The sequence below is a fragment of the Globicephala melas genome, chromosome 18, assembly GCF_963455315.2.
Source record: "Globicephala melas chromosome 18, mGloMel1.2, whole genome shotgun sequence".
Classification (NCBI taxonomy): Eukaryota; Metazoa; Chordata; class Mammalia; order Artiodactyla; family Delphinidae; genus Globicephala; species Globicephala melas.
The window spans coordinates 15,388,554-15,411,638 of NC_083331.1; the positions used below are offsets into that span (position 1 = coordinate 15,388,554).

At 38.8% G+C, this 23,085-nt stretch overlaps 1 protein-coding gene across 2 annotated transcripts; it reads left to right on the forward strand.

The window, feature by feature from the left end:
• The first annotated feature begins 2,054 nt into the window (after nucleotides 1–2,054).
• On the forward strand, nucleotides 2,055–16,825 carry CKAP2 (cytoskeleton associated protein 2). Of its 2 annotated transcripts, XM_030882415.2 has the most exons (9): nucleotides 2,055–2,216; nucleotides 3,107–3,191; nucleotides 5,208–5,286; nucleotides 5,404–6,272; nucleotides 6,734–6,938; nucleotides 8,647–8,817; nucleotides 10,858–10,927; nucleotides 14,410–14,665; nucleotides 15,151–16,825. In XM_030882415.2, the coding sequence occupies exons 1-9, from the start codon at nucleotides 2,147–2,149 to the stop codon at nucleotides 15,404–15,406; spliced, it is 2,061 nt and encodes a 686-aa protein (XP_030738275.1). In that variant the 5' UTR covers nucleotides 2,055–2,146; the 3' UTR covers nucleotides 15,407–16,825. The 2 variants fall into 2 exon arrangements, with proteins under 2 accessions (XP_030738275.1, XP_069900186.1); XM_070044085.1 differs by lacking the exons at nucleotides 14,410–14,665; nucleotides 15,151–16,825 and adding an exon at nucleotides 13,674–14,388.
• The last annotated feature ends 6,260 nt before the right edge of the window (nucleotides 16,826–23,085 follow it).

A 23,085-nucleotide genomic window follows, 5' to 3' on the forward strand; every position in this document is an offset into this window, starting at 1 on the left:
CGCGGGCCTCTCACTGTTGTGGCCTCTCCCGTTGCGGAGCACAGGCTCCGGACGCGCAGGCTCAGCGGCCATGGCTCACGGGCCCAGCCGCTCCGCGGCATGTGGGATCTTCCCGGACCGGGGCACGAACCCGCGTCCCCTGCATCAGCAGGCGGACTCTCAACCACTGCGCCACCAGGGAAGCCCCACTCCCACTTTTAAAGATACTGAAATTCACATATCGTAAAATTAAGTGAACAGTTCAGTCAGTGGCATTAATACATTCACAGTGTTGTACAAGCATCACCTCCACTTAGTTCCAAAACATTTCCATCATTCCAAAGTAAAGCCCCTTACCTGTTAAGTGGTCTCTCCGCATTCCCCTCTAACCCCAGTCCCTGGCAGCCCACAAACTGTGTTTTGTCTCTATGGATTTATCTATTCTGTAATTTATTTATTTATTTATTTATTTATTTTGGGCCGCATTTGGGTCTTTGTTTCTGCTCACAGGCTTTCTCTAGTTGCAGCGAGCAGGAGCTATTCTTCGGTTGCCGAGCGCGGGCTTCTCATTGTGGTGGCTTCTCTTGTTGCAGACCACGGTCTCTAGGTGCATGGGCTTTAGTAGCTGTGGCACAAGGGCTCAGTAGTTGTGGCACATGGGCTTAGTTGCTCCGTGGCATGTGGGATCTTCCCGGACCAGGGATTTAACCTGTGTCCCCAGCACTGGCAGGAGGATTCTTAACTACTGCACCACCAGGGAAGTCCCTTGAGTCACTTTTTACCTGTTCTATTTTGTTAAACTGTTCTCCGTTGCTTAATGGGAATCCCTGGTTACCCAACCTGTCTGATGAAACTTTAGTAAATAATAATATTCACAGTAGTATCTAAACAGCGGTGATGTCTTAGGAATGGTGATGGGTGCTGTTTGGTTGTTGGTCCTCCCAGAGTTAGCCTTAAGTGTAGGCAAAGTTACACTAAAAATGAGACGTTTCATCAAGAAAAGAAAACTACAGAATATCCCAGATTAACTTCCCAAACTAATTTAGCAAGATGCTAGCATAAAATGCTGACGGAAAAAGCAGGGAAAGATGGGAAACACTGACCACAGTTGAGAGCCATCTGTGGAGGCCCTCACACATGGGCAGGGAAGATAGAAGTTGCATCTTATCATCTCTGTCTCCATGTTTAAGACCTGGCTGAAACAGTCCAGCTAAACCTAGCTTCAGTGATCAAGCAAGACCGAGAAATGGTATGACCCCTGTGCTTAAAAGCAGAAAGGCACAGCCCAGAACTCTCCCTCTCCCCCCGCACCACCCACAAAACCATCTAGCTCTGAGTTATTTCATTCTGTCTTATCCATTGGGTGTTTGTGCGGGTTTTATGAAGGTAATATTTTTAGATGAGGACTGAAAGATTATGGCAGCCCACTTAAACGTACAAACACACTAAATGAATACAACAAATGCTGATTTTACCTTCACAGGATTATAAAAGAAAGGTCTATCCCCATTTTAGCCCTTTCTCTTCCTCTCTTTTTCTCATCTGGTAATTGGGTAGTACAGAGGGAAGTAGACCCTAATTTCAGTTTCTCTTTTCAATCTGTGCAAACGTGGACAAATAACTTCTGAGCCTGTCACCTTATCTGTGAAACAGGAGATGATAACGTCCCACTTCAGAGCTGTGATGCCGCAATGAAGTAATTATTTGTGAAAAGGAAATACACATGCTCTAGGTACAGTAGTGGGTGCTTATAATCCTCCTCCTCACTGAACACTCCAAACAGCACTTTTCTCCTCTGCCTTCCTCAATGCACTGTGAGCGTCTAAAGACGAGAGCTATCTGCTACAGAGACTTCGCTCCGACTCCTCCCAAGTTGCCAAGTCCAAGACAAGAGCTCTGTTTATGTTTGAAAACCTAGGGATTCAGTCCCGAGAGGTCCTAACTGAACTAGGCGGTCTCAAGCCCCGCCCCTGCAGACACAGAGCAGGCCCCCCGCCCCTCTTCGCCCATTGGCCCATTCAATTCACGCCGGGCACCAATGGGCGGAGGCGGCGGTCGCGCAGTCTAAGGCCGAGCCCAGGGCGTAGTGGGGCAGTGTGCGGCCGCTCCGGCTTGACGGAGACTGTGGCGGTCGAGCTCGAGACGCGTCCCCCTGCCCGGAGCTGCGATGAGCACCCCAGCCGTGCCCCAGGACCTGCAGCTGCCCCCGAGTCAGAGGGCCCAGTCCGCGTTCAGAGGTGAGGGCCGCGGTGCCGGGAGCGGCCGGCGCGGCCGCGGGGGGATGGCTCGGGCAGGGCCATCAGGGCCTTGGGTTCGCAGACCAGTTTCCGCCCAGTTCAGTTGTGCGAGAAGTCTGGACAGGGTTTGTGAAATGGACAATCGGAGTGGTACCCGCTCCGTGGTGTTAGTGTGCGGGTTGAACGCGTCGCGTGCGGTCGCGACCCACTGGCGGCGGCGACGGGCTTCGGTGAGAGGATCCGTTTAGCCGTGGGGTGGGGTCGGGGGCGTGTGCGGGGCTCCGGCAGGGACCCGCGTTGGGGACCCGGGCCCGCGGAGGCGAGGCCGCGTCAGTGCTGGGAGCTGACTGCGCCTGCGCAGGGCGCTCCCGCCTCCTGCGTCGGGAGTTAATTTCTGGAGGGACGGGAGTGTTCAACTGATGCTTCAGATTTAACACACGTCGCCTTCGACTTTATAGAAATCTAGGGTTAGCTGCGTCTTCAGAAATAATAGATATTTCTTGTCCTACACGTGGGAAAACAGGAAAGAAATTCTTACCCAATTCTGGTAAATTAGAACTTGGAGTCTGGTGTCTCATCTCCACCATTTAGCTTCTTAAAACTTGGCTTTCAGGAGCTGTATGTTGAAAATGATGTTCTCTAGACTTTTCACTTTCAGACAGTAGAGAATGTGATTCTTATACAGAGTGGTTATGGGGACCAGTTACAGTAACAGTCATTTCAAAATGTGATTATTTCTCAAAGGCAGTACTGAACTGGGAAATTTTCTGTTATACATAAGATGTAATCTCAGGTAGAACATTTTTCGAAGTTAAATCTTCATTTAGTCAGTATTTTATTTGATGTTGTTATTGCAGCTGATGTTGACCTGTAGCTCTTTTGTTATTTAGAGCAAAGAAGACAAAAACTCAAGGAGCATCTGTTAAAAAGAAAAACTTTTTTTGCATACAAACAGGAAAATCAGATATTATCCAGGTGAGGTCAAATTTTTTTCACTTCACATCTGTCAAATTATATCAGAGCTATCCAGTAAAGATGTAATGTGAGCCACACATGTAATTTAAAATTTTCTAGTAGCCCCATTTTTAAAGTTTTGTTTTTTAAAGATGAAATGAATTTTAATACATTTTATTTAAGCCAGTACTTTAATTTGTATTTCTTTATATTAGGTACTCTACTTATTGATATATTTTGTGTTGATGAATGCTTCATACCCTTCTCCAGGGTGGAAAATACTCAGATTCTGCTATGTTTAGGAGATAGAGCTGGCAGGACTTGGTGATGGATTAGATATGGGATGTAAAAGAAAAAATAGAGTTGAAGATGATCCTTAATGTTCCAGGGTAAAGGAGGCTAAAGAGATATGACAACTAAATTCAATACCTGACCCTTATACTGTATTTAATAGTGGAAAGGGAAATGCTATAAAGGACATTATCAGGTCAGTTTTCAACTATGAACAATAGATTAAAATGGTTAAGGTAAATTTATGAATTTGATAACTGTTCTGTGGTTATGTAAGAGAAAATTCCTATTTTTAGGAAATAAACATTTAAGTATTTAAGGGTAAAGAGGCATCATGTATGTAACTTAACTTGAAAGGTTCAGATAAAAAGTTGTGTATACTCCACACATAGACATGTTCAGAAAGAGTGCAAATGATAATGCAAATGGGATAAAATGTTAATAGGCAAATCTGGATAAAGAGTTTGAATTATTTATAATTTTGCAACTTTATATAAGTTTGGCATTGTTTCCAAATAAAAATTATTTTTTAATTTTTTTAGTCTACATTAATTAGTTGCTTTTCTTTAGAATAAACATTTTCTTTCACAAATCCCAATTTTTTGTTTAAGACAAAAGATGATCCTAGACTTTTGATTTGAATAACTGAGTGGATAGCGATACCATATATTGAGATGGGAAGCCTGATGGAGGAGTGGGAGAATGGGGAGTTCTGTTCTGACTATGTTAAGTCTGAGGCAGCAATAAGACATCTAAGTGGAGATGCCAAATAGCGATGTGTCTAAAGTTCAGGGGTGAGAATGGGACTACAGATATAAACTTGGGAGTTGTCAGTGTGTAGATGGTATTTCTTTAAAACCTTGGGGTGGAATGAGATTACTAGAGAGAAAGCAAAGAGAACATTAATTCACATAAGACAGTGACTCTCAACTACTTATTTAAATAAGGAATCCAACTGGGTCGTGGGGTTTAGAGTACTCTTATACACGATGGGAAGAAAAGAACATTCTAAACTCAACTATACAGAAATCAAATTTTGCTGACTCTAAAATGTACATTTTGTTCACATTTTTACGTCTCTGAACTTGAAATCTGCCTTAGAATCCAAGGCATATCCAACTGACCCTTTTTTTTCCCTTCGTTCATGGAATACAAAATCACTTGCTAAGAGATTCTCACAGCCTGTACTAACCTATACTGTAGCCTGTACTAGCCTATATCTATAAAAAGGGAGTTTAAGTTTAATTCTTGAAGAAGATTTTGCTTTGTGTATATATATATATTCTAAATGCAATGCTATTTAGAAACTAAAATCCCCATGATTAATAAATTAAGTTGTGAGTGTGTGTGGAAATTTTTGAATTTCTTTTGGGAGAACTATTTATAAAAATTTTTTTTCAATGTAAGTCTGGTACTAAGTACTTAAAACTAACCAAAGAAAATGTTGCTTAATAAAGATTTTTGAAGACTTGTTTGAATGACTAGAGAATGGTTTAGAATGAGATTGGGGGGGGAGGGTATTAAGGCTTGTAAGAAAATACCTTTAAATTCCTCAGCCGTCTTGTTTACACTATTAAATCACCCTATAATAAAGAAGAGTTTTGCTTAGGACAAATCTCAGCTCAGTTCTTGCCTCAGTTTAAAACAGCAAAGTCAGATAATTGTTATATCCTCCCATACCTCCCCCAGAAAAGGAAACTTCCTTGGTATGGACTTTTTTTTTTTTTTTTTTTTTTTTTTTTTAAGTGATAGAGACCAGAGAGTGAGGATATCTGAAGGCCAGATCCAAGAAGAGACAAAAGTTCTGGAACTTAAGGCAAAAATGGTAAGATATGGAATAGCCCTCCTAAATGTTCCCTTTCCCCTCATTCCTAAAGAAGGTTTTTTCCTAAACTCTTTCTGAAAGATTTGTCTTTAACTAATTTGTCTTTAACTCTTTTAGACTGATAAAGAGAATGTCGGTAGACCTACTGGGATCAAGAATAATATAACAATGGAAAAAAACTGTATTCCTTTAAAACCTTGTAATGAATTAACCAATTCAACTACAGCAGTTGATACACCTAATTTTGAGGATAATAATCAAACTCTGCCATTGTTACCAATTAAAGATGACCCCCAAAGTCAACATATGACGTTAAGCCAAGCATTTCACCTTAAAAACAACAGTAAAAAGAAACAAATGACTACAGAGAAACCAAAGCAAGATGCTAACATGCCCAAGAAACCTGTGCTTGGGTCTTATCGTGGCCAAATTGTTCAGTCTAAGATTAATTCCTTTAGAAAACCTCTACAAGTCAAAGATGAGAGTTCTGCAGCAACGAAGAAACTTTCAGCTACTGTCTCGAAAGCCACAAAGTCTCAGCCTGTACACGCCAGCAGTGTAACAGTGAAAAGTGATAGAGCCTCACATATGACGACTGCCACTAAATTTGTGAGCACTACATCTCAGAGCAGTCAACTTGTGCAACCTTCTATTAGAAGTCACCACAGTAATAACCAGAACACCATGAAACAAGGCATCAGTAGGACGTCTGCCAGTGTTACAGTTAGGAAAGGGCCTCGAGAGAAAGAATTATTACAGTTAAATACGGTTTCGTCTATTATCAAAACCAGTTCTTCTCAGGACATAAAAAGAAATAAGACACTATCAAGAAGCATGACATCTGAAATGGTAGCCAGGCCTGCTTCGTCTTCTAATACTAAACTGATAGAAAAGTCAAAAAGCATTGACCAGCGCAGACATACCATGGTGAAAGCAGCTATTGATAGTAGATGGACTCAGCCCAGAGAAACTGCGGAGGAGAGAAAGTAAGTAGATATAGTTTTGTTAGCTTAATTTTTAGTAGGGTACCACTTGTGAATTTGGCTTATCATTTCCTTGAATGTATTAGAGCTTTTTGTACATGGATTCTCTTCAGTCATATGCAGATCAATTTAAGCAAATTTATATCGTGGAACAGTATGTCCTAAGTTATTGTGCTTGAGTGTGTTTAATTAGGTTGTTTTATGTAATCTAAGTTAAAATACTTAATAAAATTGAGAAATATTTTATAACCTCTCCATTTAAAAATGCATTCCTGGGGTCTTTGTGAGCATATCATTAACATTGATAGGTTCTGTATTTCTTTTTCTTCAAGCTGGTGAACTATGTATATGCCACCAGTGTAGAATTACTTAAAGACCTGAAATATTTTTTTAACTTTCACTGTATTTGACAGAAATCTGTTATCAGTATCACAGTAATGTTTATATGCTGCTTCTAACTGTAGGGCTCGTCTGAGTGAGTGGAAAGCTGGCAAAGGAAGAGTAATGAAAAGGCCTCCGAGCTCAGTGGTTACCCAGCCTGAGCCCGAAGCACAAAATGAAAAGCCAGTTGGATCCTTCTGGACTACTATGGCAGAAGAAGACGAACAGCGAGTGTTTACTGAAAAAGTAAACAAGACATTTTCTGAATGCCTAAACCTGATTAATGAGGTAGAGTCTTTTTCTTTATTTGTGTAGTAGTTTATAGTTTGCAAATTAACCTTTATCAACATTATCTCATTAAATTATACCGTCACTCTTTTTTGACCAATTAATGTGTCAGCAGTGTTATGGAGACTTACTGTTAATTGTGAGATTGTTTCTCTTTAGCCTTAAATGGACTACATTCTCACTGAGTTCATATAAATATATCAAATGGATACTTAGATTTTTTTCAGTTGAGTTGTAAATATTGTATTCCTCTAAGATGTTACCATAGAGTGGGCTGGGGGTGGATATTCACTCTGATACTTTTGTTTTTACATTCATTCAATATATTTACAATTTTTTTTCAACTTATTCCCATACTTTATCAAAGACTAGCAACACAAATTATTATCACAGATTAAATTTAACTAAAATAGTTGCAAGCAAAATCCCATTAATCTAAACCAATATCATCATGGCCTTGAACTGTAGAATTTTACGATTTGGACCAGAATTCCTATGTGTATGGTAATCAACTTCAGAGTGTTTTTTTTTTTATTTCCTGACTTCTCCTAATTTTTAAAAAAATATATACGTGTAGGGCTTCCCTGGTGGCGCAGTGGTTGAGAGTCTGCCTGCCGATGCAGGGGACACGGGTTGGTGCCCCGGTCCAGGAAGATCCCACATGCCACGAAGCGGCTGGGCCCGTGAGCCATGGCCGCTGAGCCTGTGCATCCGGAGCCTGTGCTCCGCAACGGGAGAGGCCACAACAGTGAGAGGCCCGCATACCGAAAAAAAAAAAAAATATATATATATATACACGTATATTTTAATATGTATAAGAATCATCTTAATATATTGTTTAACTGTCAATTATAGTTGTGAATTTCTTTTTATACATCTTTATTGGAGTATAATTGCTTCACAATGTTGTGTTAGTTTCTGCCGTACAACAAAGTGAATCAGCTATACGCACACACATATCCCCATATCCCCTCCTTCTTGAGCCTCCCTCCCACCCTCTCTATCCCACCCCTCTAGGTGGTCACAAAGCATCGAGCTGATCTCCCCGTCACTCACTAGTATCTAAGATCCATAGCAAGACTGAACATACAGAGTGTGATTTCAAACCTTTCTCTAGTCTTCATGAGCATCTTTCAACTTTTTGTGGTTCTGACAACCAGTGGAAATTATAGTCAGGGAAACTGATTCTCTTCTTATTTCTGCTCTGCTGGGGTTTTTTATTGATACTATGGAATTTTTCTGCCCTGCTACTTAACTATATATAGCTCTTAATTACGTAAACCATTACAGATTCATTTTAATCTTACTATCAAAACTTTTTGACAAAGATAATTGAAGAAGAAACTTGCAAGCTATTCTCATAAGCATTTGGTAAATGCAAAAATTCTAAATAAAGTATTAACAAATAGAATCTCATAATATAAAGAGGATAAACATCAAGATCAAGTAGAGTTTTAGTCATTTTTTTACTAATATTTTTCTCAACTAGTATTTCTTTTTTCTTCTCTCTCTGACTTTTGACTGATATGCTTCTTGCTAGCCATTCAGAACAAGTCTGGAGTAAGGAGTAAAATGGTGAATATTTTATGAATAATTTTCTACCAACCTTTTCTCTCTTTATCACTGACCTTGATTACAGTAAGTTTACTTAATTGTTCATAGTTTGTAGGCTAAATGACATCACTCACTTTATTTCTTGCTATTTTAGGGATGTCCAAAAGAAGAAGTATTGGTTACACTAAATGACCTGATTAAAAATATTCCAGATGCCAAAAAACTTGTTAAATATTGGATATGCCTTGCACGTGTTGAACCACTTACGAGTCCTATTGAAAATATTATCGCAATCTATGAGAAGGCCATTCTGGCAGGAGCTCAGGTGAGATTAAAACTTACTGGTCTTTATTATTACAGTGTAAATAATTCAGAATTATTTTGGAACACATCACCGCATAACTTGATAAGATTGTGGTTATATATGTGGCAGTGATGAATGTTTAAAGGCCACAAGGATTGCACATTATAAAGGCTGTTTCTCAACCTTCTAAAACTTGCTCATGTACTAGGGATAATCAGACCTTAGAAAATGGATATAAGCTGAAATGTGTATTTCATGAAACGTGCTGTGAGAAATATTTTAGCACAGCATGTCGTTTTGCACATTCTCTAGTTGAGAAATCTACTGGGAAACTGAATTTTCAATATTAAAATGTATTTATTGACTAGAAAGCAAATGGAATTAAATTAACTTTTAAAATGTTAGTAAGTTCTGATGGCTTTGTGAGAGAATTCTTTCACTTTAGGAGTATATCTTTATGGACTCACATTTATATGCCATATGTTTGGTCCAGAAAATGGCAATAAACTAATATCTCTGACATTATTACCACCATAGTGGTTTGATATTATACCTGTCACCTCTTCCTTGTGTGCTGCTACCAGAAGAACCCTGGGTATAGAAAAAAATGGTATCTTGAGGTTTTTTTGATTTGATTGGTTTGACATTTTGATTGGTTTGATTTGTGAATCAATGACATTTGATTGACATTTGATTGGTTTTGTTGTCTTTACAGTCAGATATTCCTAAAATGTATTTCCTTCTGACCAAGTTTCTCAGAAACGCATTCTTGGAAATTGTTTACAAAGAGAGTTTTTTTAAAAACTTTTTTAGCCTTTTCTTAAGAAAGGTCTATATCCTTTAGTATCAGCAAAACCAGCAAATGCTATTTGATCTTTCATCTGAATCAAAAATCAAATATTCAGCAGATATTCTCTCTATGGCTATTATGTGTAAAACACTTTGCTGAAGGGTAATTGTATTTCACCGAATCTCACCTGGAAGAGAATGTTAGGTCCCTACTACATTGAACCAGAAGGGACGTTACTTACAGCAGCTTGTGACAGTATAGCTAGGATGCAAAACTAGAGCCAGGTGTTCACAGAGAAAGCAGTAGTGTAAAGAGAAAGATGTGAGACCAGAGCAGAAATTGGAAAACAGGGATCAAAATTAGCCAAGAAAATTAAAAGCCAGATGGGTGAGTAGTTCAGGACTAAGTTCTAGAATTAAGAATATGAGCCTGAGCTTCTCTTTCATATAATATTTTGAATATATTGCATTAGCAGGCATCGTGGTTCAAAGGAACATAGTAAGTACTTATAATATGTGACATATAATGGATGCTTTACTAAACTGTTGAATTTTTTTTTTTTTTTTTTTTTTGGCGGTACGCGGGCCTCTCACTGTTGTGGCCTCTCCCGTTGCGGAGCATAGGCTTTGGACGCGCAGGCTCAGTGGCCATGGCTCACGGGCCCAGCCGCTCCGCGGCATGTGGGATCTTCCCGGACTGGGGCACGAACCTGTGTCCCTTGCATCAGCAGGCGGACTCTCAACCACTGCACCACCAGGGAAGCCCCAAACTGTTGAATTTTTGAATAAATGAAATGTTAGGCTGATCAACCTTGAACTCTTCAGAAATGCATTTAATAGCACGTGAAACAAAAATATAACCATGGACTTGGATGTAGGGGAAAGGGAATAAACTAATATAAATTTAGAGAAACTTAATATAATCAGCTCTTTGATAGATATTAATAGTCTTAATTTGCTATTTGTTCATTCATTTTGTCCCTATCAGGTAAGCAGTAATATTTACCATAGGCTGAAGAAAAATTATGGGGAAATTTTTTAAACTGATGAAATTCTGTCCCTTAAGTTCATTTTTATTGGAAAAGACAGTCATATTTTTAATTGGAGTGGCAAAATAAGTGTTCTGAGAAAAATGGTCCAAGAATCATTGCTTTGTTATAAAATATGAAATTTAATCACTGGTTTTAATACTTTCAACTTGGACAACCTTAGTTAATGTCTGAGAATATAAAACTTATATGGGTCTGCTTTCTTCATTAAAAAAAAATTAAGCCTATTGAAGAGATGCGACATGCAATTGTTGACATTCTTACAATGAAGAGTCAAGAAAAAGTTAAATTTGGTAAGTTAGTTTCTTTTGTTTTCTTCAAGTGAATTGTGATTTGATTAAATTTCTTTGCTGAATTATTTTTCTTTTATCTTTTTAAACTTTTTAAATATTTAAGTTGTTTCTTTCCTCATACTTCTGTTGACATACCTCTGAAATTCTTTGGCTTTATGTAGTATAAATAATTTTTAATTAGGAGGTCTGGTTTGAAACCCAAATTTGTTATCATGTGTCTGTGAAAGTTACCTTACCTTTCTAGGCCTTAATTTCCTGTCTTAAAAATGAGGCAGTTTGACTAGATGATCTATAAGACGTTTTGGTTCAACAGAGAATATTTCTGTTTATGTTTGCTCTTATTATGCCCCAGTGGAACATACAGATATATATGCTCTGATCTTACTGGCTATATTTAATAAAGGAGCTTAAGAGGGAATGGTCAGGGAGACAGGAGGAAAAACCAGGAAAGACTAGTATACCACAAACCAAAGGAGCAGAAAGGTTTAAGAATAGCCTAACCCATTGAAATGGGTAAAGGGCGTCAAAAGATACAAATTACCAGTTATAAAATAAATAAGTCCTGGGCATACAAAGTACAGCATGGTGACTGTAGATAATAACACTGTATTGCATATTTGAAAGTTGCTGAGAGAGTAGATCTTAAAAGTCCTCATCACAAGAAAAAAAATGTGTGTAACTATGTATGGGGAGAGAAGGTTTCATTTCACAATATGTTCTGGTCATCATTTCATGATACATACAAATATCAAATCATGTTGTACACTTGAAACTAATATAATGTTGTATGTCATTTATACCTCAATTAAAAAAAAATTTTTTTAAAGTATAACCTAATCCTGTGTCTTTGTGCTAAAGACAGCAAAGTAGAAATAAGAATCTTATAGAACCTTCTTCCTCATAATTCTCACTGGCTCTAAAGATATTTAAAAAGAGAAAACCAGTATTTAAACCTGGTTCAGTTATTCTACCTTTTTTTTCCTTAATAGAATCATACTAGTTAGTGGAATCTTTCCAGCTGGTAGAATATTTATCTTTAGATGCAAAAAGAAGTGCTATCCATAAACTCTTGGCTTTCGAAATATATAATTATAAATTCTAGGTATAAAATCCATTTTACAAATTAAAATTATTTGTAAACAGCAAGAAAACATCTTTGGGAAGTATAAGACAAATAATAAGAGAGAGAAGCACCACTTTGGTATCTCTCAGATCCCTTAATCCCAGAAATCCAAACTTGACTACATCACTTTTCCCCAAACCTTTTCCTTAGTTTGGTTCCCTATCTCAGTGACCGACACTGTCGAGTTCTCCAAGCCAGAAATCTTGGGGTTATATTTCACTCCTTCCCTCTTTTCCCACTTTCCCACCCCTGTTTCCTAGCCAATCAAATTCAGTTTAACTTCCTAGGCATCTCTTAAAATCCATCCACTTCTCTCCATCCTTACTCTCATTACTATAGTCACGATCGCTGACAGCTCTTACGTGGACTACAACAATGGTTTCCTTACTTAGGTTCCTGCTTCTCTACTCTGGCTCCAATCTGTTCTCAAGACTGCAACCAAAATGCCCCATCACGTATCTGCTTAGATTCCTGATCCCAGCCTCTCTTGTCACTCCCTCTCCTACACATCCCTGATTGCTTTCTTTACTTTTTTTTTATTTCCTAGAAGGAGCTGTACTCTCTGTCTTGCCTCTGGGTCTCTCCAAGCCAGTCTTCTACTTTTAACCTAATTCGTACCACAGTTCACCTGTCACTTCCTTGAGGTAGCCTTCCCTGATGTCCACCTTTCCTCTCAACCCAACTAGATGAAATGCCCTGTTTTGTGCTCGCTGGTTTTCTCTATGCAGTATTTTATGCACTTGATTGCTTGTTTGTCTTGTCTTTCAAGCTCTAAACTCTGTTGTCAAGGACTGGGTCTGATCTTCTTCGCCACTGCAGCCCCAGTACTACTGCAAAAATATTTGTTGAATTAATGAATCGATATTCCCTCTCTCCTTACTTCAACTTATCCTCACTAAACCACATTCACTTTATCATGTAACTAAAATCATCACTTAGTAAAAATCTCTATCAATTTAAAAAAAGGAAAAAACCTAATAATTTCCTAATAATCAAATCTAGAGGTCTTTTCAGCTCAGTGGATTTACCAGGATGTCTCACAAGTATTTCACATCTAACATGTTTTATTTGGAATGCCTTGTCTTCCCTCGCTGCTTCCTCATACCAGCATCTCTTCCTCCCAAAAAAGAAAAAAAAAAGAAAAAATCCTCCTTTGTCATTAAAGACTCTGAAGCAAGAAATTTTAGAAGGAATGCACACATCCACACTCATTCAGACCTTCATATGTGTTAATTTGTTAAGTGCTGACTCAGGAATAACACTAAACTTGGGCCCTTCCTTCCCACTGTCCACCTCTACCACCTTGCTCAGACTGTGGTAACAGCTTTGTCTTCTTACCATCACAGATCATTACCTTTTTTTTTTTTTTTTTTTTTTGGTTGTGCTGCACAGCATATGGGATCTTAGTTCCCCGACTAGGGATCAAACCCGTGCCCCTGCAGTGGAAGCACGTAGTCTTAACTGCTGGACCACCAGGGAAGTCCCACAAATCATTCCCTGCCATTCTAAACCGTTCTGTATGGTGACCAAATCTAATTATATCTATCTCTCCAGTGAATTTTTTTTTTTTTTTTTTTTTTGTGGTACGCGGGCCTCTCACTGCTGTGGCCTCTCCCGTTGCAGAGCACAGGCTCCGGACACGCAGGCTCAGCGGCCATGGCTCACGGGCCCAGCCGCTCCACGGCATGTGGGATCTTCCCGGACCGGGGCACGAACCCGTGTCCCCTGCGTCGGCAGGCGGACTCTCAACCACGGCGCCACCATGGAAACCCTCCAGTGAATTTTTTTAACTAAAACTTCCTACCTGTCTGAACTCATCACCTCCTTCCCACATTTGCACCTTGCTCCTTACCCTATGTTCTAAGCACACTGGCCCTTTAATATTGTCTTAATGGATCATTTTCTTTTAAGCTTCATATCGAAATTGTCGTCTTGTACTCATTTTTCAAGACCCTGCCTAAATGTCATTTGTGAAGCCTTCCCTTGCCATCTCCCTGTCCCTCAAGCAAACTCAGTTATTTCTTTTTATGGGTTCCCATAACCTTTTGTTTTTACCTCAATTCAAGCATTTTCCTCATTTTATAATTATTTTAAAGCATGTCTGTTCCACAGAATGTGAACTTTTTAAAGGATGGGGATGATTTCCTTCTTATATTTGTATCTATAATCCCTGACACATAGGAGATAGTAAATATTTGTTAAATAATTGTTAGCAGTATTTGCTTAGAAAAACTAATGGTTAGGAGATGGCTGTTTGGTTCTTTTATTTTGAAAATCTGGCCAACTGTAAATAACTTTGTCTTCTGATTTTGTTCTTTAAATTTGACCAGAAGCTTAATCTATAAATCTGTTTCTATAGGAGAAAATATTGAGGAGGCTTGTGCGACCAAGGAACAAATCCAAGAAGCCACCACTGACGATACAAGTGTTAATCTGGGGTCAGAAAAACCGGAAATAGAAAATAAGCATCCTAGAAATGTGGTATTTCAAGGTTGTGAAAAAGAGCAAGATGACAAAACAAAAGACCCAACCAGTGATGTTAAAACCCCCAATACAGAAACTAGGGCGGGTTGCTTAATTAAATATAATGTGTCTACTACTCCATACTTGCAAAGGTAAACTTTTAAAGTGTAATGTTCTCTGATTTGTTTTTATGCTTAGGATCATGCATGTGGTATTTTAAAATGTTTAAGAGAGCTTCCGATTAGAACTATTTGTTAATAGAAAGGTTTGAAACAAAATGTGATTGGAACATTTCACCCTTTAAATACTGTATTTGCTTTGCTTTTCCCTAAATATTGCCATTTTAAAAAAGAAAAACTTTTACATCATTTTTACTTTTATCTCTGTATTATTAATAGCAGTGGGTTTTGGAATTGAGCGATTAGCCAATTCTATAGATATTCAAGTATCTACTGTGTACAAGTTGTAACAACAGGGAAATGAATAAGTTCCTTACTTATTGCAGGACCTCTTTCTGTAGGACAAGCAGTGACATGGTTGTAACATACAAGTTATAGTATGATAAATAGCATAAAAGTGTGAAGTGAAAATTTAACGTGTTTTTTAACTCTGGGAATAATTTTGTGTTTTTTTTTAGTGTGAAAAAGAAGATGCAGTTTGACGAAACAAATTCTGCATTTAAAGAGCTCAAGTTTCTCACACCAGTTAGACGATCTCGACGTCTTCAAGAGAAGACTTCAAAATTGCCAGATATGTTAAAAGACCATTTTCCCTGTGTGTCTTCACTGGAGCAGTTAACAGAGTTGGGAAGTGAAACTGACGCTTTTGTGTGCCGCCCCAATGCAGCCTTGTGCCGCTTGTACTCGGAGACTGACACGACAGAAGAGAAGTGAAGCTCAGATAGGAGGTTGTATTATTTCGAGGGTGTTTGGTTGGTTGGTTTGTTGTGGCTTTTCATGTCCCTTAGGTCAAGAGTCGCCAAGTACCTAAGTATTCACGGCAGTCAGCGCTCCCACTAATGTCCACTCTATAGCAGGTGTTGCCTCCTGTGCATCGGAAAGCTAATCCTACCTTGTCGATCTCAATAGACTAACTTTTCCTCTAAGACAGGTAAATTTTGTGAAGACAAGATTTAGCTTGCTTTCTCACCCAATTCTAGTAGCCCAGACTGCTGTGGTCTCCTGTGTCCCTGGGACTCTGCCCCTGGTTCCTCACTGTCACTCTCCAGCAATGCCAGTGAGTCTACATCTGTGGTCTCTTGGCCTCTTTTTTCTTGTAGCCGAGGTCCCCGAGAGGGATAGTTAACTAAATACTCCATTTCTAAGAGAAGATACTTTGTTGGAAGAAAGAAAATGTGCCAAACCTAGTGGGCATTCAGAACTTTAAATCTGAGTTCCTTTCCTTAGTTCCTTTTCTAACTTGACTATCCAAAATGTTAAAAATTTTAACTTCCATCACTTCTTTTGTTATAGTTTATAGACTAATAGAAGGCAGTTAGAGAAGGAATATATAATATTTCATAAATGTCATCCTAGTTTAGGTAGTATTTCTAAAATAACTAATACTTAAATTTGATTTCTTCCTTGTAATATAAAAACATCATGTCTCCTAAAACATTATAGTCATACACAGTAAGTAGGTCTCTGCTCCCCACACATAAATACCACCAGTAAAATTGTTTTGTAAGTCTCTGAACTAATACTTAAATAGCATACATCCTTCACCAACTCTACAGTTTCAAGTAAGGATTTAGTCATTGTAAAAGGTTAGATAGTTTTAAAACTGTGTAATATGAATGTGGTTGAAAATCACACACTTATTCTTATTTATGTTCATTAATTCCATTTGTATAATAGTGCCAGTCTTTGTTCTATTTATTGTCTTATGTTCTAGAGAGTAGGATTTTTATTCCTTTTAAGCTGTGTACCTAATATGTATACAATAAATGAAAACAGCTATGTAACGATATTGCAATGACGTTTCTTTCAACAAATATAAAATGCAATTTAACCAGGGTGAATAAATTTGAACCTTGCCTTTGAAATACATTATAGTGGGATTGGACTTTAGGTTTTTCAACACTTAAAATAAGTGTGTGCTTAATGGTGTATTTCCTTTTGAAAAATTATCAATCTACTTATCTAAAAATTAAAAAACTAATTCTTTAGTTTTTTTTTCATCCTTTGTATGAATGATGCAAAATATGCCATTTTGAAATAAACTTCAAGCTGGCATATACTCTCAGCTTTGTAATATCCATACCATATGTTTCATTAGGCCATATAACATAGCTTGAAATATCTCAGTGAAAGAGAGCTTGAGATAAACTGTTCTGTTTGGACAGGTTTCATACAGTGTTTTTTTTTTTTTTCCTCTTCAACTGAGGGAAAATCTATCTAAATCATCATAGTTCTAACACTTATTGACTAGTTGTAACTCCTTTCCAGATGCTTGAGAACAGTCAGCACATGTCTGACCTAGGTTTGTTCCAAGCTAAATATCTCCAAGAATGTGATGGACGGTGCATGAGCCTTGAAGTCCAACGGACCTACATTCAAAAGTTCTGCTCCTATCTTCTCTTAAAAGTTACATGACTGTGGAGAAGCTACTTAGTTGAATCTCCTGTTTCTGAAGGGTGAAGTGGAGATAATCCGTTTTGGTCATTTTGTATCATTTTTATCTGCCTGTCCTCCCTGTTGAATGGCCAGAATGGGCACCTGACTGAAGCTGGACTGTCAGAATCCTTTCCACAGGTGTTTGGAATCAGGACTGAGAGTCAGTCTTTCCTATGTAGTTGGACCTGGAAAATGTAAATAGGCATTGGGTGACCGTTCGAAGGTTGGGGAGCAAAGATCACCAGAGAGAACAGTGAAGTAACTACCCAGAGAAAAGCAGGGGCTCCTGCCTGGGGTTTTCTCTTTTCTTTTCTTTTCTTTTTTTTAAATTTTAAAATGTTGGTTTTATTTTAAGACTCTCTTAACTGCTCCAGCAACCCCAGGCAGCCTCTACATCCCTCACACAGGACTCGTCCCAGCCGCACCCCCTAAACTATCCGAAGTTGTGGCCTCAGTGAGTTTTGAATTCGGCAGGAACTGAAATTATTTAGCGTCCCACAGGCAGGCAGCATCTTCACCAGAATGTGGTTTTCCGGTCCCCACCAGTATGTGCATTTTAGACAAGCAGTGAAACAGGTCAAGCTGGAGCTTTTGGCCCCCAGACAAGGTGGGGCAGCCAAGGCGGGAGAGGCGTTCGGAGCGGCGGGCAGGGAGAGTCTCCAGAGCAGCGCAAGGCACTCCAGGCCAGGCCCTTCCAGGTTCGGACTCCACCCAGGACTTGAATTTTAAAGATTGTTTAAATATACGTTTTCTCCTTTTTTAAAAAAGTGTTACTGAGCTAATTCACATACCGTAAAATGCACCCTTTTATAGTGTACAATTCAGTGGGTTTTAGTATATTCAGAGTTGTTTAACCATCACCACAGTCTAACTTTAGAGTATTTTCATCACCCCATGTACTTTTGCAACACAGATTAAGATAAACAATAACAAAAAGGGTGGTTTGGGGATAAAATTGTTTTTGAATACAACCACCCTTGATAACACAAATGAGAAAACTGACTGTTGGGCCCCAAAGAAAACAGAAGTGACTCTTGGAGATGCTTCTGCCCCTTCTTCTCTGTGCTCCTTTCTATTTTCTTGCAGATATCTTATACACAGATATAAATACATATAAACACGTGTATGTGTGGATTTTGTTTTTGCTTTGTTGGATATAAATACCATACTTTATGTATGGTTCTGCAAGTCATTTTTAAGTCATAGGAACTCTTCATTGACATGGATCAATACATTAATTAAGACTACATGGGAGGTTAGTAAATAGTAAAATTTACATTTCAAAATAGAGAAAAGAAGCTGTGAGTCAGTTACCTATCCATTTTGAGAGCAAGAAATTTCAATCTCTATACCACTTGCAAAAATTAATTCCGGTAGAATAAATGGTTAAATTTAAGTAAGTATATTAGAAGGAAATGTGAAATACATTTTCTCCTTAGGACAGGGAGGGCTTCTTTTATAAAGAAATTTTTTAACACCGAAGGGTTGGCAGAGCTCATAGAATTTAGCAGCAGGACGAGTCCCACCTCCGTGGGAATAAGTGTGAGACGTTCAGAAGCCAGACCTGTTACCACACCTGAGATCTTCAAAATTCTGAGAAAATGTACTCTGAAGCTAGAATTCTATGCCCAAGCTATAATTCAAGTTTGAGGGCATTTTCAAACATGCAAAGATTCAGTTTACCGCTCATGATCTTGTCTGAAAGTATCCCTAGGGGTTTTATTCCAGTGAAATAAAAAGTAAATCTAAGATTTAAAGAATCATTAAGCACACCAAGTCAATAAAAACAGTGAAATACACATAATTGTAGATTACAAAACATCATATAAAATGAAAATACTCCAATCAACAGGAGAGGTGTCAAGGAGAAAAAAAAAATAGAACTGAAGCTAATTACCTTGCTAACAAACTCGTCATGTTTGGGTGCAGGATACAGAAATTCATGTTTACTCTCACCATCTAGTAGGCATTTAATTGTTAAAAATATAAAATGTAAGGGTGAGACCCAGCAATTCCATCCCTAAGTATCAAGGAGAAATGAAAACATGCCCAGGCAAAGATTGTACACAAAGATGTTCGTAATAGTCTTATAAGAGCCCAAAACTGGAAACAACACAAAAGCCCATAACTGGTGAATGAGAAAACATCGTATGCTATATCCACTCAATGGAAATTAAGCAAAAGAAAACAGACGTTAAGAAAATGGAACAAACTACTGATAAACATAGCAACATAGATGAACCTCAAAAACACTAAGTAGGGCTTCCCTGGTGGTGCAGTGGTTAAGAATCCACTTGCTAAAGCAGGGGACAAGGGTTCAAGCCCTGGCCCGGGAAAATCCCACATGCTGCGGAGCAACTAAGCCCGTGCGCCACAACTACTGAGCCTGCATGCCACAACTACTAAAGCCCACACGCCTAGAGCCTGTGCTCCACAAGAGAGGCCACTGCAATGAGAAGCCCGCACACTGCAGCAGAGTAGCCCCCGCTTGCCGCAACTAGAGAAAGCCCGTGTGCAGCAATGAAGACCCAACGCAGCCAAAAATAAAATAAATAAATATATTTTTAAAAAAAAAGGATGAAGAGACTCTCTTATTTATAAAATTAAGACAATCTTTTTTTCTGTATCAATAGGGCCTGGAGTTTGAAGCTATTATCTCATTAGGAACTCAGTAAAATTAACTTTGAGATTCAAAGGTCATCGGGCATCATATCTGTTTAATATTTTGAAAATATCTGTTGTATCTACATGGCTTATCAGGACAGAAACTAGACTCTAATCAGCTCTTACTTGTTCATTGTACACCATACTCTGCAAAGCTAGAGGTGCTGTCTGCAAATGCCTACTATGTTATCACTAAAGCCCATTACTTTTCCTAGACTTACGGTGGTGATCATTTTGAAATGTATAGAAATATCAAATTAGTATGTTGTGCACCAGGAATTAACTTAGTGTTGTAGGTCAATTGTACTTCAACGAACAAACCAACCAACCTATAGAAAAAGATCAGATTTGCGGTTACCAGAGGGGCGGGGCGGGAGGGGGAATTGGATGGAGGTGGTCAAAAAGTACAAACTTCCAGTTATAAGATAAATAAGTACTAGGGATGTAACATACAACATGATAAATAGAATGTATAAACAGTGCTGTATGTTTATATGAAAGCTCATCACGAGGAAAAAACATTTTTTTCTTTTATTTTGCATCTGTATGAGATGATGGACATTCACTAAACTTATTGTGGTCATTACTTCATAAGGTATGTAAGTCAAATCATGATGCTGTACACCTTAAACTGTGCTGTATGTCAATTATATCTCAATAAAACTGGAAGAAAAAAAAAGACCATTACTTTTCCACCTTCTTTTGAGGTTCAGAGCATCCAACTAGATTGGTGTTTCTCAATCAGGGGCTATTCTGCGCCATTTCTCGCCACTCCACTCCCACCTCCCATCCTGGGACATTTTCAATATCTGGAGACAGTTTGTTACAACCGAGGTCAGGGGGTACTGCTGGCATCTGGTGGGCAGAGGCCAGAGATAACCGCTAAACAACCTACAAAGCACAAGGCAAGCAGCCACACCCTCACCCCCATAACAAAGAATTATCCAGCCCAAACTGTCAACAGGGCTGAGGGGAGAAACCCTGAACTAGATTACCCGCTCCTGTCTCCCTGTTAATGCCATCTGATGACCTCACCTCTCATTCCAATGAACTGTGCCCCGCACTTCAGCAACTGATTCCTAGGCGGCAACACGGACTTTGGCTTGCAAAGAACTGCGGCCACCTCTGAAATCTTGAGACTACGGTCCTGTTTTCTTCACAACTCCTCTCCCACCAGCTGTCTCCCTTGCTCCCTCCATGGTGGTTCTTTGACTTCATTCAGACCTCTAGCTCATCATCGAGACCCTCTAGGCCAGCACTAGAAATAGAAATATATTGCAAGTTACATACGTAACTTAAAATATTCTAGTATTTTTAAAAAGTTAAAAGAAAGTGGTACAATTCAAGTTCATAATGTTTTATTCAAAAACATGAGTTCAGAATTCCCTGGCGATCCAGTGGTTAGGACTCCGCACTTTCACTGCCAAGGGTGCGGGTTTGATCCTTGGTTGGGGAACTAAGACCCTGCAAGCTGAGCAGCGTGGCCAAAAAAATAAAAAATCAAGTCAGCGGTAATCAATATACAAAATGATTAATGGGATAGTTTACTCTTTTTTTTTTGGTATTTTACTTTTTTCAAATAGATAAATGAATGCAATTAAATTTTGAGCATTAATCTTTCATCTAGTAATCTTGCCAAATTCATTAACTCTAAGGTTTGTAGATTTCACAGATATAATCTTATTTTTGAACAATGACAATATTATTTCTTTCATTCTAATATTTATGCCTTTTATTTCTTTCTATTGTCTTATTGAGCTGTTCAAATCCCCAGTAGAATGCTGAGTAAAATGGGCTGGCAAGGATCCTTGCCCTGTTCCCAGCAAGTGGGGAGGGCTCTTCGGCCAGCCATCACCCCCTGATTTTATTTGAAATTCTGTGTGTATTTTACATTTACAGCACATTTCTGTTTGCACCAGCAGCCAGTTTTCATGTGCTCAGTAGCCACACGTGCCTAGTACCTACATAATGGATGGTGCCCTTCTAGACTTCACTTCCTTCACAGGGATATTCGGTCTAGACACCGAGGTGTGTCACGTCAATCATCCTTATATCAGCACCCTTAACTCCCTTGTCCTAGTGTACTTCTGTTATCTACATAATCCCAATTTTGGATTAATCCAAATTTCTTACTCCTAGAGATGACTACACAATTATGCATTAGAATCACCTCTGAGCTGCTTGATCACCTTTGCCCATATAAGCTTCTTCTGGTATTCTGAAAACAACAATCAAAACTTCACTACTCAGAATTTTACTGTATAGAACTAATAAATAATATAAAAATCTCGATTAAAAAAAAAAACTTTCTCTTCAAGATTTCCATATGCTATACATGACTTAATTTTCTATTTCACAGAGAAAATTGAGGCTTTCAAGATTCCTTCTCCTTCTTTAATATTATCTACATCCATCCACATCTGTATTTCCTCTTCTGGTCTCAGAAGCAAATCTGTCTGTTCCTCATCTAGTCTAAGGCTAATTCTCTTCCTGGGCTCTAAAAGCCACCATCCTTTCATCTCAGCTAGACCTTCCTGGAGAATTCCCTGGCGGTCCAGTGGTTAGGACTCTGCGCTTTCACTGCAGAGGGCCCAGGTTCAAATCCTGGTCCGGGAAACTAAGATCCTGCAAGCTACAGCCAAAAAATAAAATAAAATAAAAAATAAAAACACATTACTTGGATCAACTAGACCTTCCTGGCCCCCCTCCCGCTAGCACTTTCAGCCTCTCTTTCCTTCCACTGGTTTATTATCCCTCAACATATAGCTACAATTTCCCCATTAATAAAATACTCTCATAAATAATCTTGTGCTTCCCTCTACCCATGGTTATCACCCTTTCTCCTTCTCTTCAAGGCTAAGTGTCTTGAAAATATCCTGAACTCCTTGATTCTTCTGACCATCTCCCCTCAGCTACTGCAATCTGGATTCTCCCACATCACATCACTGATATACTTTCTTCAAGGTTACCCATGACCTTCTGTTGCTAAATCCGATAGGCTCTCTTCAGACCTTGTAATTGGGCCAGCTTTTCAGACTGTTTACCACTGCAGTGTCTCTGACATTATTGCAGCGTAGTGATTAAGGGTCAGACTCTGGAGCCAAACTGCCTGGGTTCTAATTCTACTTCTACCACTTATTAGCTGTGGGACCTAAGGCAAAGAACTTAACCTCTCTGTGCCTCAGGGATAATAATTGTACCTACCTTTAGGGTTGTTTTGAAGATTAAATGAGTTAATAGCTAACACTTTAGTCCTATTCTATGCACTTTACATGCTAAGCTCACTTAAAAGA